Raw genomic sequence first — 27,198 nt, 5'->3', positions numbered from 1 at the left:
CATTTTCCTCTGTACCTATGGGGTAATTTCAGTTGGTGTCTTGACAGAACCAATACTCTTGTTATACCTTGACCATCTTCCTCATTTCCTGTGTGGTAATTTCAGTTGGTGTATTAAACAGAACCAATATTACATGTGTGTTCCTCTTTTTCCCCATCTGTATTTTTATTTTTTTATTGAAACCTAGAGGAGTCAACCATTCATATGAGCCTCTTAGAACTTTTAGTGGTTTGTCAGACATTGGATGATTTTCTTCTAGTTTTGTAAAGCAGTTTGGTTGATGATCAGTTATAACAGCTCAACTGTAATTTTCTCTATCATGTGAGGCTCATGGTCACACACTGTCTTTCTCAATCTCTTCTTCTGGGTCTATTCTCAAGAAGTCCATCTTGTGGCCTGTCATGTTTCAAGTGCCCTGAATCTTATCGTAGATCATTTAATAGAATTTAACAAGACATTTCCCATAGGATAATCAGTTCTTCACCCTTTATTGTTTTCTTTGGTTATGCTCTCATTTAGACATTTCTCACACTAGTTGTTTTTGCCACTTTTAATATGACAAGTTTCTCCTATTCTGGTTTACCCTTCATATCCATTGGTACCTTTATTCAGTCAGAAATACTTTTCCTTTATGGTTACCTTTATCTCCTCCCTCATGTTTTCTTTCTTATTCAGCATACTCTGTGTTAGGTCCTTTTGGTGATGTCCTGTTAACCAGCTCAGTTGTGGTTTCCACTGTTCAACTATCTTCTGCTCTCCTGCTTTTATTTTTTTCAATTTCATATATCTCTCTTCTGCCTTATAGTCATTCAGATATTTAGTGTGGTATTAGTATCATTCCTTGCAAAACTTCTGGATTTCCTTTGTTTGTAGCCTTTCTTCCTTATCCATTACATTCACCTATTCTCCCTCATGTTGCAGAAACAATAATGGAATATTTTTACCATTGGTTTCTGTGTCATTTTTCTTTCCTTTTTGTCATTTTCCTCATCTCTCTGAATTATTCACATGATTTTTCAAAACTGGATTATCAGCATCAACAATTGTTAGTTACTGAGTGGCTCTCTCTCCAACATTCTGGATTTTCTGTTACTGTTGGTTTTATTCTTTGCCAGTTCTCGCTATGCTTTTCCATTTCTTTCTGTCTTTTTGTTTTATTCATTCTTTTTGCCTTCTTGACTAGGATCTGAATATTGTCCTCCATGTTCCTACTCTATGTCTTTTTAGACCTTTGGCTTTCTGTTCCTTAAACCGTAAAAAACAGTTTCTTCCTCCTTTTTACATGTGATCATCAACCTTCTGCTGTCAATAATTCTTCACATATTATTGCTTCCATGCCCTTCTCTATCCTGATTATGTCTCTCTTCTATAACGCTCCCTGCTAGTACAGCGGTAAGTCTACGGATTTACGATGCTAAAATCAGAGGTTTGATTCTCCTTGGTGGGCTCAGCAGATAGCTCAATGTAGCTTTGCTATAAGAAAACATACACTCTCTTCTATAACAGTTGTAACATGTGAAGATGTTTATATGTGCTAATAGAATATGAAGAGAATTCTAGATTTTTTTATGTTAACTGAAATACTAAGAAATTATAGGCATATTTCATACATTTATATGTGTTCTTAGGGAGAAAATAATTGTTGATGATACAGGGTATTATATTTTTTCCCCTGCTCTTACAGGTCAGTACGAGATAAGTGGGATTCACTGAACGAACAAGCTTCATTGGCTCTAAGAAAGCTAGACTCATGCCAGCAGCAGATAAAGTCGTTTCATCAAGGACAAGAGCAATTGATTCGGTGGCTTCAGGATGTAGAATTGTCTCTAGAGCATCACACAGAACCCAAAGGGACACTCCAAGAGAAGCGAGTACAGCTTCAAAACCACAAGGTGAACACCATGCATGGAAATAAAGATGCCTTCCATTTTAGAATCATATTAACCAATCTAAACCCTAAAGCCTGAATGGCTAGTTTTGATTTTGTGTCACTTTCACTTAAATTTCCATCAAGGAAACTTCTGTATGTTGTACTTAACGTCTGCTGTAATGACCCCAGTACTTTAATTCACATCAAGGAAACTTCTGTATGTTGTACTTAACATCTACCTTAATGACCCCAGTACTTTAATTCACATCAAGAAAATTTCTGTATGTTGTACTTAACATCTACCTTAATGACCCCAGTACTTTAATTCACATCAAGAAAACTTCTGTATGTTGTACTTAACATCTACCTTAATAACTTCAGTACTTTAATTCACATCAAGGACACTTCTGTATGTTGTACTTAACGTCCACCTTAATAACTTCAGTACTTTAATTCCCATCAAAGAAACTTCTGTATGTTGTACTTAACATCTACCTTAATAACTTCAGTACTTTAATTCACATCAAGGACACTTCTGTATGTTGTACTTAACGTCCACCTTAATAACTTCAGTACTTTAATTCACATCAAGAAACTTCTGTATGTTGTACTTAACATCTACCTTAATAACTTCAGTACTTTAATTCACATTAAGAAAACTTCTGTATGTTGTACTTAACATCTACCTTAATAACTTCAGTACTTTAATTCACATCAAGGAAACTTCTGTATGTTGTACTTAACGTCCACCTTAATAACTTCAGTACTTTAATTCCCATCAAAGAAACTTCTGTATGTTGTACTTAACATCTACCTTAATAACTTCAGTACTTTAATTCCCATCAAAGAAACTTCTGTATATTGTACTTAACATCTACCTTAATAACTTCAGTAATTTAATTCACATCAAGGAAACTTCTGTATGTTGTACTTAACATCTACCTTAATAACTTCAGTACATTAATTCACATCAAGAAAACTTCTGTATGTTGTACTTAACATCTACCTTAATGACCCCAGTACTTTAATTCACATCAAGGTAACTTCTGTATGTTGTACTTAACGTCCACCTTAATAACTTCAGTACTTTAATTCCCATCAAGGTAACTTCTGTATGTTGTACTTAACGTCCACCTTAATAACTTCAGTGCTTTAATTCACATCAAGGAAACTTCTGTATGTTGTACTTAACATCTACCTTAATGACCCCAGTACTTTAATTCCATTCAAGGAAACTTCTGTATGTTGTACTTAACGTATACCTTAATGACCCCAGTACCTTAATTCACATCAAGGAAACTTCTGTATGTTGTACTTAACGTCTACCTTAATGACCCCAGTACTTTAATTCACATCTAGGAAACTTCTGTATGTTGTACTTAACGTCTACCTTAATGACCTCAGTACCTTAATTCTCATCTGTAGTACAGTTTTTGTTTCCTTCTTGGAATCTTGAACAACAAAAACCAATTTCAAACAGATAGTTTAAGCAGGGATAATCCTGTTTCAACAGCATATCCAGGATTCAAGTTAAAACACAATCCACATTTTATCCTGGTATGGATAAGTTGATGAAACTTTGCTGGTTTCACTTCTACCAAACACATTGTCTTTAAACACAATTCATCCTAATATTAAGTTCACCATTGAACACATAAATAACAATCACTTATCTTTTCTTAACCTCAATATTATTAATTCTGACATATTTCAAAACATTACTAACACAGGCCTCTACATCCCCTGGAATTCTGTTCATGAATCCAAACAACACATTAATATATTAAAAAATTCTAATAACACAGCTTGAAGACTAAGTACATAGATCAAAAAATTAACTCAATAAATTCTTTCATCTTTGACACCAACATTTGTTGAAAAGTGACCACAGAACAAAGTCCAACTCACAAGTAAACAATAATACACCAACAAACAACACCAAATTATACTGCAGATATTCATTTGCCCCTGACATCAGTTCAAAACTAATCAACCCTTGGAGAAAACTGGCTGTTGAGCATAAAGTTCTTGTTTACTTCAAATTAATCCCGAAACCTGGACCTAAAGTAAAATTTTTACTAAAAAACTACTTAATGTTACACAATACCAACGTTATTTATATTATTCATATTATGTTATATTAATAACATGTAATAAGTTCCCAGAAATCTACACTGGAAAAACTGGAATAAAATTGGAAACCAGATTCACTAAACATAATAAATAATAATCTACTGTAAACCAACACTCCAGGGTACAAACATACCTGAAATAAGCTGTGTTAACTGAACAAAACAAATCTACTGTAAACCAACACTCCATGGTACAAAGAAATCTGGTAATAAGCTGTTTTTAACTGAACAAAACAAATCTACTGTGAACCAACACTGCATGGTACAAAGATACCTGTAATAAGCTGTTCTTAACTGAACAAAACAAATCTACTGTAAACCAACACTGCATGGTACAAAGATACCTGTAATAAGCTGTTCTTAACTGAACAAAACAAATCTACTGTAAACCAACACTGCATGGTACAAAGATACCTGTAATAAGCTGTTCTTAAATGAACAAAACAAATCTACTGTAAACCAACACTCCATGGTACAAAGATACTTGTAATAAGCTGTTTTTAACTGAACAAAACAAATCTACTGTAAACCAACACTGCATGGTACAAAGATACCTGTAATAAGCTGTTCTTAACTGAACAAAACAAATATACTGTAAACCAACACTCCATGGTACAAAGATACTTGTAATAAGCTGTTCTTAAATGAACAAAACAAATATACTGTAAACCAACACTCCATGGTACAAAGAAATCTGGTAATAAGCTGTTTTTAACTGAACAAAACAAATCTACTGTAAACCTACACTCTATGTTCCAAAGATATCTGTAATAAGCTGTTTTTAACTGAACAAAACAAATCTACTGCAAACCAATACTCTATGGTACAAAGAGTACATGTAATAAGCTGTTTTTAACTGAACAAAACAAATCTACTCCAAATCAACACTCCATGGTACAAAGATACCTGTAATAAGCTGTTTTTAACTGAACAAAACAAATTACTGCAAACCAACACTCCATGGCCCAAAGATACCTGTAATAAGCTGTCATACAATCTCCAGTTACTTACCTTTTTATTTCATACTGTATACATATTTCTATATAAATTACCTGTACCTGAGAATCACAAAAAGCTGTTAAAACATTGTGTAAAGTTTTCACCGTACCAGTTCAAGAAATTTCCAAACTTAATTATACTGTATTAATGTTCAATTTCTACATAGACCTTGCTCAAACATTATGTATTGTATTAGGGTTTAAATGTAAATCTTTTTGTTAGTGTAACCAAAGTTATTTCTAATGAATTACAGGTAGTGTACCAGGATATTGTTTCACATAAGCTGGTTGTTGATGCAGTCTGTGACAAGGCTGAACAATTGATGTCATTGACGCAGGATGACAACTTATGTGTACAAAACCTGAAGGACAAATACCAAACGATGTCAACAAAATCTCAGGTAAAACTGAAGAATAAACAGTTTATATCTGTCCAAGCTACTATTATTGTAATATTTGTATTTATATCTTCTAACTATGTAAACAGTTTATATCTGTCCAAGCTACTATTATTGTAATATTTGTATTTATATCTTCTAACTATGTAAATAGTTTATATCTGTCCAAGTAAACAGTTTATATCTGTCCAAGCTACTATTATTGTAATATTTGTATTTATATCTTCTAACTATGTAAACAGTTTATATCTGTCCAAGCTACTATTATTGTAATATTTGTATTTATATCTTCTAACTATGTAAACAGTTTATATCTGTCCAAGCTACTATTATTGTAATATTTGTATTTATATCTTCTAACTATGTAAACAGTTTATATCTGTCCAAGCTACTATTATTGTAATATTTGTATTTATATCTTCTAACTATGTAAACAGTTTATATCTGTCCAAGCTACTATTACTATTATTGTATTTATATTTGTAGTTTATATCTGTCCAAGCTACTATTATTGTAATATTTGTATTTATATCTTCTAACTATGTAAACAGTTTATATCTGTCCAAGCTACTATTATTGTAATATTTGTATTTATATCTTCTAACTATGTTTAGGATAAAACAACATATTTGTGTCTAGTTTCTACAATGTTAGTAATAAGGTTTTCCACTAATTCTGTGAGTGTTATCAAAATTACATGTGTTGTTATATAACTTTAAGGCCTTCTGATGTAATTACAGAACTCTATCATTGTAATTAGAAATATCTCTATTCTTACAAGACTAACACTTCCTGACAGATCAATAGAACTGTGTGATTATATTCAAAATTAACTGTATCCTTACATGACTAACACTTCCTGATATATCTATAGTACTGTGTCATTGTAATCAGAATTATCTATATCATTACATGACTAACACTTCCTGATATATCTATAGAACTGTGTGATTGTAATCAGAATTATCTGTATTCTTACATTGATTAACACTTCCTGATATATTTGTGGAATTTGATTGTAATTATCTTTCTTGTATTATGAATTTAAGAGCTCTTTACTTACATATAGAAGTGTTATGGTTGTAATGACATCTACTTATACTGTGACTCTAGAATCTCCTGACATGGCTTGAGAAGTGTGTTTCTGAACATCAGCACTACCTTGATTTGTGTAAAACATTCCAAGATTTTCTCTTGAATCATCAACAGAAATTCCAAGAATGCCGTGATACGGCAGGAGAGAAACGAACTGTTCAGAGTCGACTCATGACTCTCAGGGTTTGTTATTTTCTTTTAAATAACAGTAATGGTACATGAACTACCAAACAACAGCAGCTACTTAACAGATTAAAGAAACCCTAAGATATGTGTAGTTAGAGTTTACTAGAAAGTTCATGATATTGCTGTTAGATGTATCTCCTTACAAGATTATCAAAATATAATTTAAACAGATTTTAATGTTCCCTATTCTGGTGTATTTTATGTATAAATTGTGTTGTCTTGTAGGAACTGAGAACTCAGGAAAAAGAAGGAAACAGCACAATACAGTCTCTTTGTGACCAATGCCAGGAGGTATGTATACATACTTCTGAGTATGGTGCAGATATTTTGCGAAGAGAAGTGCAAGAAATGCGAGATTCCTGGAGCCAACACACAACATCAACTTTGGAAGCTGAGCATAATTTGGAAAATGTGTTACAGCAGTGGATGGGGTATGAGGAAAATCTTCAGTTCATGTTAACATGGTTGAAGGAAGTAGAATCAGCTGTCAAACATCCACAACTTCAGTCGTCAGTTGAAGAAAAAGAAGAGCAGCTAAAAACTGTTCAGGTATAACACTGAGAAACTACAACTTAATGTATAGAATACTGTGTGAACTGAGACTGTGTTAATGTATAGGATAGAATACTGTGTGAACTTAGACTGTGTTAATGTATAGGATAGAATACTGTGTGAACTGAGACTGTGTTAATGTATAGGATAGAATACTGTGTGAACTGAGACTGTGTTAATGTATAGGATAGAATACTGTGTGAACTGAGACTGTGTTAATGTATAGGATAGAATACTGTGTGAACTGAGACTGTGTTAATGTATAGAATACTGTGTGAACTGAGACTGTGTTAATGTATAGAATACTGTGTGAACTGAGACTGTGTTAATGTATAGGATAGAATACTGTGTGAACTGAGACTGTGTTAATGTATAGGATAGAATACTGTGTGAACTTAGACTGTGTTAATGTATAGGATAGAATACTGTGTGAACTGAGACTGTGTTAATGTATAGAATACTGTGTGAACTGAGACTGTGTTAATGTATAGAATACTGTGTGAACTGAGACTGTGTTAATGTATAGAATACTGTGTGAACTGAGACTGTGTTAATGTATAGAATACTGTGTGAACTGAGACTGTGTTAATGTATAGAATACTGTGTGAACTGAGACTGTGTTGATGTATAGAATAGAATACTGTGTGAACTTAGACTGTGTTAATGTATAGGATAGAATACTGTGTGAACTGAGACTGTGTTAATGTATAGGATAGAATACCGTGTGAACTGAGACTGGACTATACATCAGATAGTACTATGTGAAGTAAGACTAGACTGTACATCAGATAGTACTATGTGAAGTAAGACTAGACTGTACATCAGATAGTCCTATGTGAAGTAAGACTAGACTGTACATCAGATAGTACTATGTGAAGTAAGACTAGACTGTACATCAGATAGTCCTATGTGAAGTAAGACTAGACTGTACATCAGATAGTACTATGTGAAGTAAGACTAGACTGTACATCAGATAGTACTATGTGAAGTAAGACTAGACTATACATCAGATAGTGCTATGTGAAGTAAGACTGGAGTGTACATCAGATAGTGATGTGTGAAGTAAGACTGGAGTGTACGTCAGATAGTACTATGTGAAGTAAGACTAGACTGTACGTCAGATAGTACTATGTGAAGTAAGACTAGACTGTACATCAGATAGTACTATGTGAAGTAAGACTAGACTGTACATCAGATAGTGCTATGTGAAGTAAGACTAGACTGTACATCAGATAGTACTATGTGAAGTAAGACTAGACTGTACATCAGATAGTGCTATGTGAAGTAAGACTAGACTGTACATCAGATAGTGCTATGTGAAGTAAGACTAGACTGTACATCAGATAGGGCTATGTGAAGTAAGACTAGACTGTTCATCAGATAGTACTATGTGAAGTAAGACTAGACTGTACATCAGATAGTATTATGTGAAGTAAGACTAGACTGTACATCAGATAGTACTATGTGAAGTAAGACTAGACTGTACATCAGATAGTACTATGTGAAGTAAGACTAGACTGTACATCAGATAGTACTATGTGAAGTAAGACTAGACTGTACATCAGATAGTACTATGTGAAGTAAGACTAGACTGTACATCAGATAGTACTATGTGAAGTAAGACTAGACTGTACATCAGATAGTACTATGCGAAGTAAGACTAGACTGTACATCAGATAGGGCTATGTGAAGTAAGACTAGACTGTACGTCAGATAGTACTATGTGAAGTAAGACTAGACTGTACATCAGATAGTACTATGTGAAGTAAGACTAGACTGTACATCAGATAGTACTATGTGAAGTAAGACTAGACTGTACATCAGATAGTACTATGTGAAGTAAGACTAGACTGTACATCAGATAGTACTATGCGAAGTAAGACTAGACTGTACATCAGATAGGGCTATGTGAAGTAAGACTAGACTGTACGTCAGATAGTACTATGTGAAGTAAGACTAGACTGTACATCAGATAGTACTATGTGAAGTAAGAGTGGAGTGTACATCAGATAGTACTATGTGAAGTAAGACTAGACTGTACATCAGATAGTACTATGTGAAGTAAGACTAGACTGTACATCAGATAGTACTATGTGAAGTAAGACTAGACTGTACATCAGATAGTACTATGTGAAGTAAGACTGGAGTGTACATCAGCCAATACTATGTTAACTAATACTAAACTGTACACCAGACAATACTGTGTTATATAAGACTAAACTGTACACCAGACAATACTGTGTTATATAAGACTAAAATGTACATCAGACAGTATTGTGTTAATTAATACTAAACTGTACGTCAGACAATACTGTGTTAATTAATACTAAACTGTACATCAGAGAATACTGTGTTATATAAGACTAAAATGTACACCAGACAAAACTGTGTTATATAAGACTAAACTGTACACCAGACAAAATTGTGTTAATTAATACTAAACTGTACACCAGACAAAACTGTGTTATATAAGACTAAAATGTACATAAGACAGTATTGTGTTAATTAATACTACACTGTACACCAGACAATACTGTGTTATATTAGACTAAAATGTACATCAGACAGTATTGCGTTAATTAATACTAAACTGTACATCAGACAATACTGTGTTAACTAATACTACACTGTACACCAGACAATACTGTGTTATATTAGACTAAAATGTACACCAGACAGTATTGCGTTAATTAATACTAAACTGTACACCAGACAGTATTGTGTTAATTAATACTAAACTGTACACCAGACAATACTGTGTTATATAAGACTAAAATGTACATCAGACAGTATTGTGTTAATTAATACTAAACTGTACATCAGAAAATACTGTGTTATATAAGACTAAAATGTACACCAGACAATACTGTGTTATATAAGACTAAAATGTACATCAGACAGTATTGTGTTAATTAATACTAAACTGTACGTCAGACAATACTGTGTTAACTAATACTAAACTGTACATCAGAAATACTGTGTTATATAAGACTAAACTCTGTAGGAGAGAATACTGAGACAAGTGGATTAAACTGTTCCAGTTTTAAGACTTGAGTCTCATTTGTATTTATTAAAACTATTAATACATATACATTATTTTGCATACAAGGAGTAATTACATACACTTATGTATAATTGTTTAAAAAGATTCTCAAAACCAAACAATCTCTAAATTGAATGACAAATTAGAAAGACTATTTTTTATCATTGCACTGAATGCAATAAAACTATATATTAAAAAGAAATAATTATAAATAAATAAATTTAAACTATAAATAAAGATTAAAAACATATAAGTTCATTTCATTAGTTAATAATGAACTTTAAATGATGAACAGGAGCTGAGAGACAAAGTTCTGAATCACCAGAAAACTGTGGACAGTCTTACTGATGAGGGTCATGTTCTACTTCAAGTTTCTGGTGTAGAGAACATTCGTGGCCAGATATCTCAGTGTGGTTTCCGATACCAGTCACTACTTAGTACTGTGAAGGTGAGAATTAAAGAATTATGTTGATAAATGGTGAGTTTGAAGTGACAAAACAATTATTTTAGCTTGAAATATAATTTCATGCAACAGTTAATATTTTATTGCTAGATTATTCTTTATAATTTTTTATAAACATTTCACAGAAAACTGTCAAAACAAGAACTAAACAATATTTAGTAATCCAGAGGTAATGAACCTGACATTCAAGGTATTTATACTTGTGATATTATTTATAGTTACTAGACAATAATGGTAGAATATCACTTGTATTTTTAGTTGCTGTGTCTTGGCTATGTTATAATGGCACTTTGAAGAGATATTTATGGATACAGAGAATTCATAAGAAATTTCTAATATCACTTCTTTCAGGCTTTAATTACTCGGTGGGAAAATATGGTTGAGGACCATAAGAATTACAAAAAAATGACATCTGAGCTTGAAGTGTGGCTAAGAGGAGCAGAGAATGTTGTATCTGAGTTGAAGGAAGATGGTAAAATTGAAAACAAGATAGAGAAAGTACAAGTAGGACATTTTTCATACTGTATTACAAATATTTATGAATGTGTATTGAGGTTTATATACTGGTCAAGGTGAGCTTTAAAGACAAATTGTATTGATTTCAGTGGCCTTGGTAACACTAAGGTGCAGTAATTTGTTTGTCAAGTTTCATAATAGTTGTTCGAATGTTTATTATATGGGTTAATATCGTAAACTCAGGTTTATATTAAACCTAAGATACAGAAGTTTAAAATGTCCAACAGTTGATATTAAGTTTTTGATATATTAATTCTAGATATTGATAAATGTAATGTGCATCTCTTTACTGACTAATGTTTCAATGTTATTAATCACGATCTTTGTTTTACATGCTTTAAGATCTCATACATACACCTAAGTTATGCTAACTCCTATATATGTGTATCTAGGAGTTAATGGTTTTAGTCAAAATATTTCTTTTATAAGTTTTGGGATCTTATAAACCTGATATAAAACCTAAAACATTAAAGTTTTATTAAATGTTTTTGTCTCCTAGGTTCTAATGGCTGATAAACCTAAAGGACAACAACTTCTAAATCAAGTTGTGCAAGCAGGAGAAAGACTTTATCAAGACACATCAGCAAATGGAAGAGATGCAGTGAGACAAGAATTACGTAAGCTGCGTGACTGTTGGGATCAGTTGGATGTCGAACTAACGGAGCAACAAAGACTGTTACAAGATCGCAGTCAGCAATGGCATGTTTTCATGGATAATTTGAAACAAGTATGAACCAGATATTTCTTGTTTTGACAAACTCCATAAAATAGTTTTTTTCTTACAGTGAAACTGTTAAAGAGTTTTAGTTTCATTGGGTTTAGAATTTCCACAGATGTTATTGTAATAACATCATCAGTTTCTGTGTGGAAATTCCTGAGCTTCAGTTTTGCACTTAAAGGTTATTAACCTCACCTTTAAACAGAGACATTTAAAACATGGGCAATATTTAACATCTTTAAATGGTTGACCAACTCATCTCTTTGTACTTGTTTTATTTAGTGTTTTTAAAGTTCCACATCAGTTCACTTGTGTCTTGAAATATTTTATATAAGATTCAGTGTAATTATGTTTAAAACAACTAAATTTTGAAACCAGATGCAATATTTTCAATGGAGAAATTCCAGTATTCTATCTGAAGAAATACCTCAGGTTTTATAAGGTGCATATACAAGAGCCCATTATTTTCAGATAATAGCTTATAATCAAATATCAACCAGCTAGTTGGTTGATGTTTTAAAGAACTACACTTTAAGGATAGTTTTCATTCTCTAATGAATTTCTGAATTACAAGTTTGATAATAAAGTTTCTTGTGCTAGTTTTAACATTAACACAATTACGGAATTAATTTTTAATAATATTGATAAAAAAAATATGTACTTTTGGTTTTTGAACCTTGATAATTTTACAAACACAGAATCCAAAGTTTTGTTAGGGATCAGGGTGATGTGGGTTTTAGATGAGTTCCATTTTTGGCCAATCCTTTCTGTTTTTCTTGAGAAACAGCAGTTGGATGAAAGTACACAGTTTTTGAAATTATTATATAACATGCATCACTTTTAAGAACCCCGAGTATGTTTGTAAATTTATACTAGTAAATAGAACACAACTAACAAGATTTTAAAGTATAATTCTTATTTCATAATTGTGGTGATACCTTTAAGGATGAGGTTCACAGTCAGTTATGATGAAATGAAACTTTGATTGTTTTATAATCTGTGAAGTCTAAAAATCTAAGGTTTTCACAACTTTACCCTATTTATTGAAACGTACATTAAATGATAAAAAACTGTATTCTTTACTTCACAAATTATACATGAACTTTCAAATGAAATGTATTTTTAAATCAAGATGTAATCTTCATTACTTCTATAGGTGTTTGATCAAATTTCAACACAGGAAACATCAAGTCTGTTTTATTATAAATTTACTTGTTTCTGTTGCAAATAAGGTACACTTAGATCCATCACATGTTAGCTGCAAATACCAGTGAAAAACATTCAACATGAAAGATGCTAAATAAATAAAGTGTATAAGAGTATAGGTGACTGTGATCTGTTCTAATTAACATAGTAACTGAGACCTATGATGAAGAAACCTCTGTATAAAAGAGAGCTTGTACATTTAAGCAGAAGCTGCTTCATCAGATTAAACTGGCATCAATCTGGTTTTTATGGAAGATATAACTATTACTGTTCTTCTGCATCAATTACATCATGTTTATATTTTGAGTATGTTTATATGTGCTGTAATAATAAAAATGTGACATGTTAAAGAATGTACAAAGTTAAATATTGTTCAAAACTCTACCTGGTTATAGTAGTTCTGTTTACTTATTCATATTATTTCTACAGATTGTGAACTGGTTGAATGCAACAGAAAAGTCTGTTGAATTAGACAAGAATAACCATCCTGGAGTACAAGACATACCAACTCGTTTACAGAAATACAAGGTGAGAAAGTTTTCTCATGGTATTAGTTTCAACTATACTACTTCCTGTGTATCTCCCCTTATTCCTTAATTTAATAAACATACAGTAACAGTAGATATTTTCTAGAGATTATTGGTAGTATGTGTAGTGTTAATATTAGTAACACATTTTCTATAGATTCATGGTAATATGTCTAAAGTTTAGTAACACGTTTTCTATAGATTCATGGTTATATGTCTAAAGTTTAGTAACACACATTTTCTATAGATTCATGGTAATATGTCTAAAGTTTAGTAACACGTTTTCTATAGATTCATGGTTATATGTCTAAAGTTTAGTAACACACATTTTCTATAGATTCATGATAATATGTCTAAAGTTTAGTTTCACATTTTCTATAGATTCATGGTAATATGTCTAAAGTTTAGTAACACACATTTTCTATAGATTCATGATAATATGTCTAAAGTTTAGTTTCACATTTTCTATAGATTCGTGGTAATATGTCTAAAGTTTAGTTTCCACAGATTAGTGTTAATTCACAACACATCTTGTGTGTCTACAAATTTTCTTTAGTGCAGAATATTTATTTACTGTTCACACTCCCCAAGATTTTGAAGTCTTCAGAAGTGATATTTGTGTCACAGTCACATAAACAGTAATGAAAGATGAACAATTGATTATATGGTGTGTTTTGGACAAGCTCTTTAGTAGGTTAGTTCAGACAACATACTGTAGAGCCCACATAGCCAAAGTTACACCTAGAAAATGTAAATTTATATGTGGCATAAGAATTATGCATTATAGGAATCTTGTCTTCAAATTGAAAATAATTACTTAAACTAAACATTGGTTTAAAGACAGTTATTAAAATGTGGGTAAATTTTAATATTCAGAACAGATTTCATTTCTTTCCTTAATTTTATAGAATTATTATCAAGAAATTGTGGAATGAAATAAACTGTTCCTTTATTACCAGTCTGTTTACTAATATTTAAAGTGTTCAAAGATATTTTCTGATTCAATTAATTATACATGAAAGTTATTGTTTTATATTTTTTCGTTGGATGTTCATAAAGAAGTTAAATTTATATGCCTGACAACTTAAATTATGAATTAGGTGCTTTTTAAATTCAACAGTTAAGTTTACTATTAAAATGAAAATATCCTGTAAAGTTAGGCCTATGATAGCTCTTAGTGTTAAAACTATTGTTCTTAGTGTTAAAAGTATAGCTCTTGGTGTTAGAACTATAGCTCCTAATGTTAAAACATTCACCCAAATTAACAGTTTTAGTATCTAAAAAAGATAAACTGTTAACTCTCTGTTCTTTAACTGTAACTTTAATATTGTTGTGTTGATTGTTTAGATAACAGTATTAAAACTTCTGTCTAATTTAAGGATCTTGGTATGTAAGGTAAGCTGTTAACTGTTTGTTCACATAGTTGTAACATTCTTGAAAATCAGGTTTAATCTTAAAAACTACAAAAAGTGCCATCAACATATCTTATGATGGTTTACACTCTTCTCAACATATCGTATGATGGTTTACACTCTTCTCAACATATCTTATGATGGTTTACACTCTTCTCAACATATCTTATATGGTTAACACTTTTCTCAACATATCTTATGATGGTTTACACTCTTCTCAACATATCTTATATGGTTAACACTCTTCTCAACATATCTTATGATGGTTAACACTCTTCTCAACATATCTTATGATGGTTTACACTCTTCTCAACATATCTTATATGGTTAACACTCTTCTCAACATATCTTATGATGGTTAACACTCTTCTCAACATATCTTATGATGGTTTACACTCTTCTCAACATATCTTATATGGTTAACACTCTTCTCAACATATCTTATGATTGTTAACACTCTTCTCAACATATCTTATGATGGTTTACACTCTTCTCAACATATCTTATCATTGTTTACACTCTTCTCAACATATCTTATGATGGTTAACACTCTTCTCAACATATCTTATGATGGTTTACACTCTTCTCAACATATGATGGTTTACACTCTTTGTAACATATCTTATGATGGTTTACACTCTTCTCAACATATCTTATGATGGTTTACACTCTTCTTAACATATCTTATAATGGTTTACACTCTTCTTAACATATCTTATGATGGTTTACACTCTCCTCAACATATCTTATGATGGTTTACACTCTTCTCAACATATCTTATGATGGTTAACACTCTTCTCAACATATCTTATGATGGTTTACACTCTTCTCAACATATCTTATGATGGTTTACACTCTTCTCAACATATCTTATGATTGTTAACACTCTTCTCAACATATCTTATAATGGTTTACACTCTTCTGGGTAACTTTTTAACCACTTTTCTTAATAATAATTAAAAACAAAGTAGCCAAACATGGTGCAACACATGAATCCATAAAATCCCATCAAGTTTTTCATAATGACAACCATTAAGAACAATTGAGTATTTAATGACAAATTTTATAAAAACATGTTTATATGTACACCTAACAACATTAGAATTTTGAAAATTAAATTACTATTGTATACAGCTGCAGTAAACAATGGTGTAACAAATTTTTGTAATACATTGGGCTTGTTTTGAATATCTTATTTTAAAACCTTATAAAACCTGACAGTTTCAGTATTTTTGAAACTAATGATGCAGTAAATTCCAAAGATGCAGTGTTGAAGTTAAGAAAGATGTGTAATGAAGTAGAATGTGATTTATAGCAACACAAAATATATGTAAGAAAGATGATATAATACCCAGTATGTTTCCATTATAGTTTATATATGTAAGAAAGATGATATAATACCCAGTATGTTTCCATTATAGTTTATATATGCAAGAAAGATGATATAATACCCACTATGTTACCATTATAGTTTATATATGTAAGAAAGATGATATAATACCCAGTATGTTACCACCATAGTATATATGTAAGAAAGATGATATAATACCCACTATGTTACCATTATAGTTTATATATGTAAGAAAGATGATATAATACCCACTATGTTTCCATTATAGTTTATTTATGTAAGAAAGATGATATAATACCCAGTATGGTACCACCATAGTATATATGTAAGAAAGATGATATAATACCCACAATGTTTCCATTATAGTTTATTTATGTAAGAAAGATGATATAATACCCAGTATGGTACCACCATAGTATATATGTAAGAAAGATGATATAATACCCACAATGTTTCCATTATAGTTTATATATGTAAGAAAGATGATATAATACCCAGTATGTTACCATTATAGTTTATATATGTAAGAAAGATGATATAACACCCACAATGTTTCCATTATAGTTTATATATGTAAGAAAGATGATATAATACCCACTATGTTACCATTATAGTTTATATATGTAAGAAAGATGATATAATACCCACTATGTTTCCATTATAGTTTATATATGTAAGAAAGATGATATAATACCCACTATGTTTCCATTATAGTTCATATATGTAAGAAAGATGATATAATACCCAGTATGTTACCACCATAGTATATATGTAAGAAAGATGATATAATACCCACTATGTTTCCATTATAGTTTATATATGTAAGAAAGATGATATAATACCCAGTATGTTACCACCATAGTATATATGTAAGAAAGATGATATAATACCCACTATGTTTCCATTATAGTTTATATATGTAAGAAAGATGATATAATACCCACTATGTTACCATTATAGTTTATATATGTAAGAAAGATGATATAATACCCAGTATGTTACCATTATAGTTTATATATGTAAGAAAGATGATATAATACCCAGTATGTTACCACCATAGTATATATGTAAGAAAGATGATATAATACCCACTATGTTACCATTATAGTTTATATATGTAAGAAAGATGATATAATACCCAGTATGTTACCACCATAGTATATATGTAAGAAAGATGATATAATACCCACTATGTTACCATTATAGTTTATATATGTAAGAAAGATGATATAATACCCACTATGTTACCACCATAGTATATATGTAAGAAAGATGATATAATACCCAGTATGTTACCATTATAGTTTATATATGTAAGAAAGATGATATAATACCCAGTATGGTACCACCATAGTATATATGTAAGAAAGATGATATAACACCCACAATGTTTCCATTACAGTTTATATATGCAAGAAAGATGATATAATACCCAGTATGTTACCACCATAGTATATATGTAAGAAAGATGATATAATACCCACTATGTTACCATTATAGTTTATATATGTAAGAAAGATGATATAATACCCACAATGTTTCCATTATAGTTTATATATGTAAGAAAGATGATATAATACCCAGTATGTTACCACCATAGTATATATGTAAGAAAGATGATATAATACCCACTATGTTACCATTATAGTTTATATATGTAAGAAAGATTATATAACACCCACAATGTTTCCATTATAGTTTATATATGTAAGAAAGATGATATAATACCCAGTATGGTACCACCATAGTATATATGTAAGAAAGATGATATAATACCCACTATGTTACCATTATAGTTTATATATGTAAGAAAGATGATATAATACCCAGTATGTTACCACCATAGTATATATGTAAGAAAGATGATATAATACCCACTATGTTACCATTATAGTTTATATATGTAAGAAAGATGATATAATACCCAGTATGTTACCATTATAGTTTATTTATGTAAGAAAGATGATATAATACCCAGTATGGTACCACCATAGTATATATGTAAGAAAGATGATATAACACCCACAATGTTTCCATTATAGTTTATATATGTAGGAAAGATGATATAATACCCAGTATGTTACCATTATAGTTTATATATGTAAGAAAGATGATATAATACCCACTATGTTTCCATTATAGTTTATATATGTAAGAAAGATGATATAACACCCACTATGTTACCATTATAGTTTATATATGTAAGAAAGATGATATAATACCCACTATGTTTCCATTATAGTTTATATATGTAAGAAAGATGATATAATACCCAGTATGTTACCACCATAGTATATATGTAAGAAAGATGATATAATACCCACTATGTTACCATTATAGTTTATATATGTAAGAAAGATGATATAATACCCACTATGTTACCATTATAGTTTATATATGTAAGAAAGATGATATAATACCCAGTATGTTTCCATTATAGTTTATATATGTAAGAAAGATGATATAATACCCAGTATGTTTCCATTATAGTTTATATATGCAAGAAAGATGATATAATACCCACTATGTTACCATTATAGTTTATATATGTAAGAAAGATGATATAATACCCAGTATGTTACCACCATAGTATATATGTAAGAAAGATGATATAATACCCACTATGTTACCATTATAGTTTATATATGTAAGAAAGATGATATAATACCCACTATGTTTCCATTATAGTTTATTTATGTAAGAAAGATGATATAATACCCAGTATGGTACCACCATAGTATATATGTAAGAAAGATGATATAATACCCACAATGTTTCCATTATAGTTTATTTATGTAAGAAAGATGATATAATACCCAGTATGGTACCACCATAGTATATATGTAAGAAAGATGATATAATACCCACAATGTTTCCATTATAGTTTATTTATGTAAGAAAGATGATATAATACCCAGTATAGTACCACCATAGTATATATGTAAGAAAGATGATATAATACCCACAATGTTTCCATTATAGTTTATATATGTAAGAAAGATGATATAATACCCACTATGTTACCATTATAGTTTATATATGTAAGAAAGATGATATAACACCCACAATGTTTCCATTATAGTTTATATATGTAAGAAAGATGATATAATACCCACTATGTTACCATTATAGTTTATATATGTAAGAAAGATGATATAATACCCACTATGTTTCCATTATAGTTTATATATGTAAGAAAGATGATATAATACCCACTATGTTTCCATTATAGTTCATATATGTAAGAAAGATGATATAATACCCAGTATGTTACCACCATAGTATATATGTAAGAAAGATGATATAATACCCACTATGTTTCCATTATAGTTTATATATGTAAGAAAGATGATATAATACCCAGTATGTTACCACCATAGTATATATGTAAGAAAGATGATATAATACCCACTATGTTTCCATTATAGTTTATATATGTAAGAAAGATGATATAATACCCACTATGTTACCATTATAGTTTATATATGTAAGAAAGATGATATAATACCCAGTATGTTACCATTATAGTTTATATATGTAAGAAAGATGATATAATACCCAGTATGTTACCACCATAGTATATATGTAAGAAAGATGATATAATACCCACTATGTTACCATTATAGTTTATATATGTAAGAAAGATGATATAATACCCACTATGTTACCACCATAGTATATATGTAAGAAATATGATATAATACCCAATATGTTACCATTATAGTTTATATATGTAAGAAAGATGATATAATACCCAGTATGGTACCACCATAGTATATATGTAAGAAAGATGATATAACACCCACAATGTTTCCATTACAGTTTATATATGCAAGAAAGATGATATAATACCCAGTATGTTACCACCATAGTATATATGTAAGAAAGATGATATAATACCCACTATGTTACCATTATAGTTTATATATGTAAGAAAGATGATATAACACCCACAATGTTTCCATTATAGTTTATATATGTAAGAAAGATGATATAATACCCAGTATGTTACCACCATAGTATATATGTAAGAAAGATGATATAACACCCACAATGTTTCCATTATAGTTTATATATGTAAGAAAGATGATATAATACCCAGTATGGTACCACCATAGTATATATGTAAGAAAGATGATATAATACCCACTATGTTACCATTATAGTTTATATATGTAAGAAAGATGATATAATACCCAGTATGTTACCACCATAGTATATATGTAAGAAAGATGATATAATACCCACTATGTTACCATTATAGTTTATATATGTAAGAAAGATGATATAATACCCAGTATGTTACCATTATAGTTTATTTATGTAAGAAAGATGATATAATACCCAGTATGGTACCACCATAGTATATATGTAAGAAAGATGATATAACACCCACAATGTTTCCATTATAGTTTATATATGTAGGAAAGATGATATAATACCCAGTATGTTACCATTATAGTTTATATATGTAAGAAAGATGATATAATACCCACTATGTTTCCATTATAGTTTATATATGTAAGAAAGATGATATAACACCCACTATGTTACCATTATAGTTTATATATGTAAGAAAGATGATATAATACCCACTATGTTTCCATTATAGTTTATATATGTAAGAAAGATGATATAATACCCAGTATGTTACCACCATAGTATATATGTAAGAAAGATGATATAATACCCACTATGTTACCATTATAGTTTATATATGTAAGAAAGATGATATAATACCCACTATGTTACCATTATAGTTTATATATGTAAGAAAGATGATATAATACCCAGTATGTTACCATTATAGTTTATTTATGTAAGAAAGATGATATAATACCCAGTATGTTACCATTATAGTTTATTTATGTAAGAAAGATGATATAATACCCACTATGTTACCATTATAGTTTATATATGTAAGAAAGATGATATAATACCCAGTATGTTACCATTATAGTTTATTTATGTAAGAAAGATGATATAATACCCACTATGTTACCATTATAGTTTATTTATGTAAGAAAGATGATATAACACCCACAATGTTTCCATTATAGTTTATATATGTAAGAAAGATGATATAATACCCAGTATGGTACCACCATAGTATATATGTAAGAAAGATGATATAATACCCACTATGTTACCATTATAGTTTATATATGTAAGAAAGATGATATAACATCCACAATGTTTCCATTATAGTTTATATATGTAAGAAAGATGATATAATACCCAGTATGTTACCACCATAGTATATATGTAAGAAAGATGATATAATACCCACTATGTTACCATTATAGTTTATATATGTAAGAAAGATGATATAATACCCAGTATGGTACCACCATAGTACATATGTAAGAAAGATGATATAATACCCACTATGTTTCCATTATAGTTTATATATGTAAGAAAGATGATATAACACCCACAATGTTTCCATTATAGTTTATATATGTAAGAAAGATGATATAATACCCAGTATGGTACCACCATAGTATATATGTAAGAAAGATGATATAATACCCACTATGTTACCATTATAGTTTATATATGTAAGAAAGATGATATAACATCCACAATGTTTCCATTATAGTTTATATATGTAAGAAAGATGATATAATACCCAGTATGTTACCACCATAGTATATATGTAAGAAAGATGATATAATACCCACTATGTTACCATTATAGTTTATATATGTAAGAAAGATGATATAATACCCAGTATGGTACCACCATAGTACATATGTAAGAAAGATGATATAATACCCACTATGTTTCCATTATAGTTTATATATGTAAGAAAGATGATATAATACCCAGTATGTTACCACCATAGTATATATGTAAGAAAGATGATATAATACCCACTATGTTACCATTATAGTTTATATATGTAAGAAAGATGATATAATACCCAGTATGTTACCACCATAGTATATATGTAAGAAAGATGATATAATACCCACTATGTTACCATTATAGTTTATATATGTAAGAAAGATGATATAATACCCAGTATGTTACCACCATAGTATATATGTAAGAAAGATGATATAATACCCACTATGTTACCATTATAGTTTATATATGTAAGAAAGATGATATAATACCCAGTATGTTACCACCATAGTATATATGTAAGAAAGATGATATAATACCCACTATGTTACCATTATAGTTTATATATGTAAGAAAGATGATATAACACCCACAATGTTTCCATTATAGTTTATATATGTAAGAAAGATGATATAATACCCAGTATGTTACCACCATAGTATATATGTAAGAAAGATGATATAATACCCACTATGTTACCATTATAGTTTATATATGTAAGAAAGATGATATAACACCCACAATGTTTCCATTATAGTTTATATATGTAAGAAAGATGATATAATACCCAGTATGGTACCACCATAGTATATATGTAAGAAAGATGATATAATACCCACTATGTTACCATTATAGTTTATATATGTAAGAAAGATGATATAATACCCAGTATGTTACCACCATAGTATATATGTAAGAAAGATGATATAATACCCACTATGTTACCATTATAGTTTATATATGTAAGAAAGATGATATAATACCCAGTATGTTACCATTATAGTTTATTTATGTAAGAAAGATGATATAATACCCAGTATGGTACCACCATAGTATATATGTAAGAAAGATGATATAACACCCACAATGTTTCCATTATAGTTTATATATGTAAGAAAGATGATATAATACCCACTATGTTACCATTATAGTTTATATATGTAAGAAAGATGATATAATACCCACTATGTTTCCATTATAGTTTATATATGTAAGAAAGATGATATAATACCCACTATGTTACCATTATAGTTTATATATGTAAGAAAGATGATATAATACCCACTATGTTTCCATTATAGTTTATATATGTAAGAAAGATGATATAATACCCACTATGTTACCATTATAGTTTATATATGTAAGAAAGATGATATAATACCCACTATGTTTCCATTATAGTTTATATATGTAAGAAAGATGATATAATACCCAGTATGTTACCACCATAGTATATATGTAAGAAAGATGATATAATACCCACTATGTTTCCATTATAGTTTATATATGTAAGAAAGATGATATAATACCCACTATGTTACCATTATAGTTTATATATGTAAGAAAGATGATATAATACCCACTATGTTTCCATTATAGTTTATATATGTAAGAAAGATGATATAATACCCAGTATGTTACCACCATAGTATATATGTAAGAAAGATGATATAATACCCACTATGTTACCATTATAGTTTATATATGTAAGAAAGATGATATAATACCCACTATGTTACCATTATAGTTTATATATGTAAGAAAGATGATATAATACCCACTATGTTTCCATTATAGTTTATATATGTAAGAAAGATGATATAATACCCAGTATGTTACCACCATAGTATATATGTAAGAAAGATGATATAATACCCACTATGTTACCATTATAGTTTATATATGTAAGAAAGATGATATAATACCCACTATGTTACCATTATAGTTTATATATGTAAGAAAGATGATATAATACCCAGTATGTTACCATTATAGTTTATTTATGTAAGAAAGATGATATAATACCCAGTATGTTACCATTATAGTTTATTTATGTAAGAAAGATGATATAATACCCAGTATGGTACCACCATAGTATATATGTAAGAAAGATGATATAATACCCAGTATGTTACCATTATAGTTTATATATGTAAGAAAGATGATATAATACCCAGTATGTTACCACCATAGTATATATGTAAGAAAGATGATATAATACCCACTATGTTACCATTATAGTTTATATATGTAAGAAAGATGATATAATACCCAGTATGTTACCACCATAGTACATATGTAAGAAAGATGATATAATACCCAGTATGGTACCACCATAGTATATATGTAAGAAAGATGATATAATACCCACTATGTTACCATTATAGTTTATATATGTAAGAAAGATGATATAACACCCACAATGTTTCCATTATAGTTTATATATGTAAGAAAGATGATATAATACCCAGTATGTTACCACCATAGTATATGTGTAAGAAAGATGATATAATACCCACTATGTTACCATTATAGTTTATATATGTAAGAAAGATGATATAACACCCACAATGTTTCCATTATAGTTTATATATGTAAGAAAGATGATATAATACCCAGTATGGTACCACCATAGTATATATGTAAGAAAGATGATATAATACCCACTATGTTACCATTATAGTTTATATATGTAAGAAAAATGATATAATACCCAGTATGTTACCACCATAGTATATATGTAAGAAAGATGATATAATACCCACTATGTTACCATTATAGTTTATATATGTAAGAAAGATGACATAATACCCACTATGTTTCCATTATAGTTTATATATGTAAGAAAGATGATATAATACCCACTATGTTACCATTATAGTTTATATATGTAAGAAAGATGATATAATACCCACTATGTTTCCATTATAGTTTATATATGTAAGAAAGATGATATAATACCCAGTATGTTACCACCATAGTATATATGTAAGAAAGATGATATAATACCCACTATGTTACCATTATAGTTTATATATGTAAGAAAGATGATATAATACCCACTATGTTACCATTATAGTTTATATATGTAAGAAAGATGATATAATACCCAGTATGTTACCATTATAGTTTATATATGTAAGAAAGATGATATAACACCCACAATGTTTCCATTATAGTTTATATATGTAAGAAAGATGATATAATACCCAGTATGTTACCACCATAGTATATATGTAAGAAAGATGATATAATACCCAGTATGTTACCATTATAGTTTATATATGTAAGAAAGATGATATAACACCCACAATGTTTCCATTATAGTTTATATATGTAAGAAAGATGATATAATACCCAGTATGTTACCACCATAGTATATATGTAAGAAAGATGATATAATACCCACTATGTTACCATTATAGTTTATATATGTAAGAAAGATGATATAACACCCACAATGTTTCCATTATAGTTTATATATGTAAGAAAGATGATATAATACCCAGTATGGTACCACCATAGTATATATGTAAGAAAGATGATATAATACCCACTATGTTACCATTATAGTTTATATATGTAAGAAAGATGATATAATACCCAGTATGTTACCACCGTAGTATATACGTAAGAAAGATGATATAATACCCACTATGTTACCATTATAGTTTATATATGTAAGAAAGATGATATAATACCCAGTATGTTACCATTATAGTTTATTTATGTAAGAAAGATGATATAATACCCAGTATGGTACCACCATAGTATATATGTAAGAAAGATGATATAATACCCACTATGTTACCATTATAGTTTATATATGTAAGAAAGATGATATAACACCCACAATGTTTCCATTATAGTTTATATATGTAAGAAAGATGATATAATACCCAGTATGTTACCATTATAGTTTATTTATGTAAGAAAGATGATATAATACCCAGTATGGTACCACCATAGTATATATGTAAGAAAGATGATATAATACCCACTATGTTACCATTATAGTTTATATATGTAAGAAAGATGATATAACACCCACAATGTTTCCATTATAGTTTATATATGTAAGAAAGATGATATAATACCCAGTATGTTACCATTATAGTTTATATATGTAAGAAAGATGATATAATACCCAGTATGGTACCACCATAGTATATATGTAAGAAAGATGATATAACACCCACAATGTTTCCATTATAGTTTATATATGTAAGAAAGATGATATAATACCCAGTATGTTGCCATTATAGTTTATATATGTAAGAAAGATGATATAATACCCACTATGTTTCCATTATAGTTTATATATGTAAGAAAGATGATATAATACCCACTATGGTACCACCATAGTATATATGTAAGAAAGATGATATAATACCCACTATGTTACCATTATAGTTTATATATGTAAGAAAGATGATATGATACCCACTATGTTACCACCATAGTATATATGTAAGAAAGATGATATAATACCCAGTATGTTACCATTATAGTTTATATATGTAAGAAAGATGATATAATACCCAGTATGTTACAATTATAGTGCATATGTAAGAAAGCTGATATAATACCAAGTATGGTACCACCATAGTGTATATGTAAGAAAGCTGATATAATACCAAGTATGGTACCACCATAGTGTATATGTAAGAAAGCTGATATAATACCAAGTATGGTACCACCATAGTATATATGTAAGAAAAATGATATAATGACCAGTATGGTACCACCATATAGATTTCATTAATATTTACTATTTTTGTTTTAGAAGTTGTGCTGAACTTCATTCAATGAGGTTTGTCAAAATAACCCTAAACTACTGGTTTCTGGAAAGGCCTAACTGTTGACCATCTTTGGCTGAATTGTTAAAGGATGGTACACTTTTTCTTGTGGCAGGTTTAAATTAACTCTTATCTTGAACTAAATATGCAGTTTTAATGTGTAACTGTAGTATAATAATGAAACAGTGTGTTTATAAGACAATACGTACATCTCAGTTCATAATAAAACAGTGTGTTTATAAGACAATACGTACATCTCAGTTCATAATAAAACAGTGTGTTTATAAGACAATACGTACAT

At 29.5% G+C, this 27,198-nt stretch overlaps 1 protein-coding gene across 1 annotated transcript in view; it reads left to right on the top strand.

The window, feature by feature from the left end:
• The window catches only part of LOC143227571 (muscle-specific protein 300 kDa-like), a 314,242-nt gene that overhangs the window by 106,904 nt on the left and 180,140 nt on the right, over positions 1-27,198 (top strand). The window contains 8 exon segments of the mRNA XM_076459000.1: positions 1,685-1,892; positions 5,255-5,401; positions 6,512-6,676; positions 6,905-7,228; positions 10,570-10,722; positions 11,089-11,241; positions 11,753-11,980; positions 13,607-13,705. Coding sequence (XP_076315115.1) covers positions 1,685-1,892; positions 5,255-5,401; positions 6,512-6,676; positions 6,905-7,228; positions 10,570-10,722; positions 11,089-11,241; positions 11,753-11,980; positions 13,607-13,705 — 1,477 coding nt within the window.

This window comes from Tachypleus tridentatus, chromosome 9 (genome assembly GCF_004210375.1).
Source record: "Tachypleus tridentatus isolate NWPU-2018 chromosome 9, ASM421037v1, whole genome shotgun sequence".
Lineage (NCBI taxonomy): Eukaryota > Metazoa > Arthropoda > Merostomata > Xiphosura > Limulidae > Tachypleus > Tachypleus tridentatus.
Note: the sequence above shows the minus strand (reverse complement) of the source record. Positions and strands in the feature narration are given on the sequence as shown.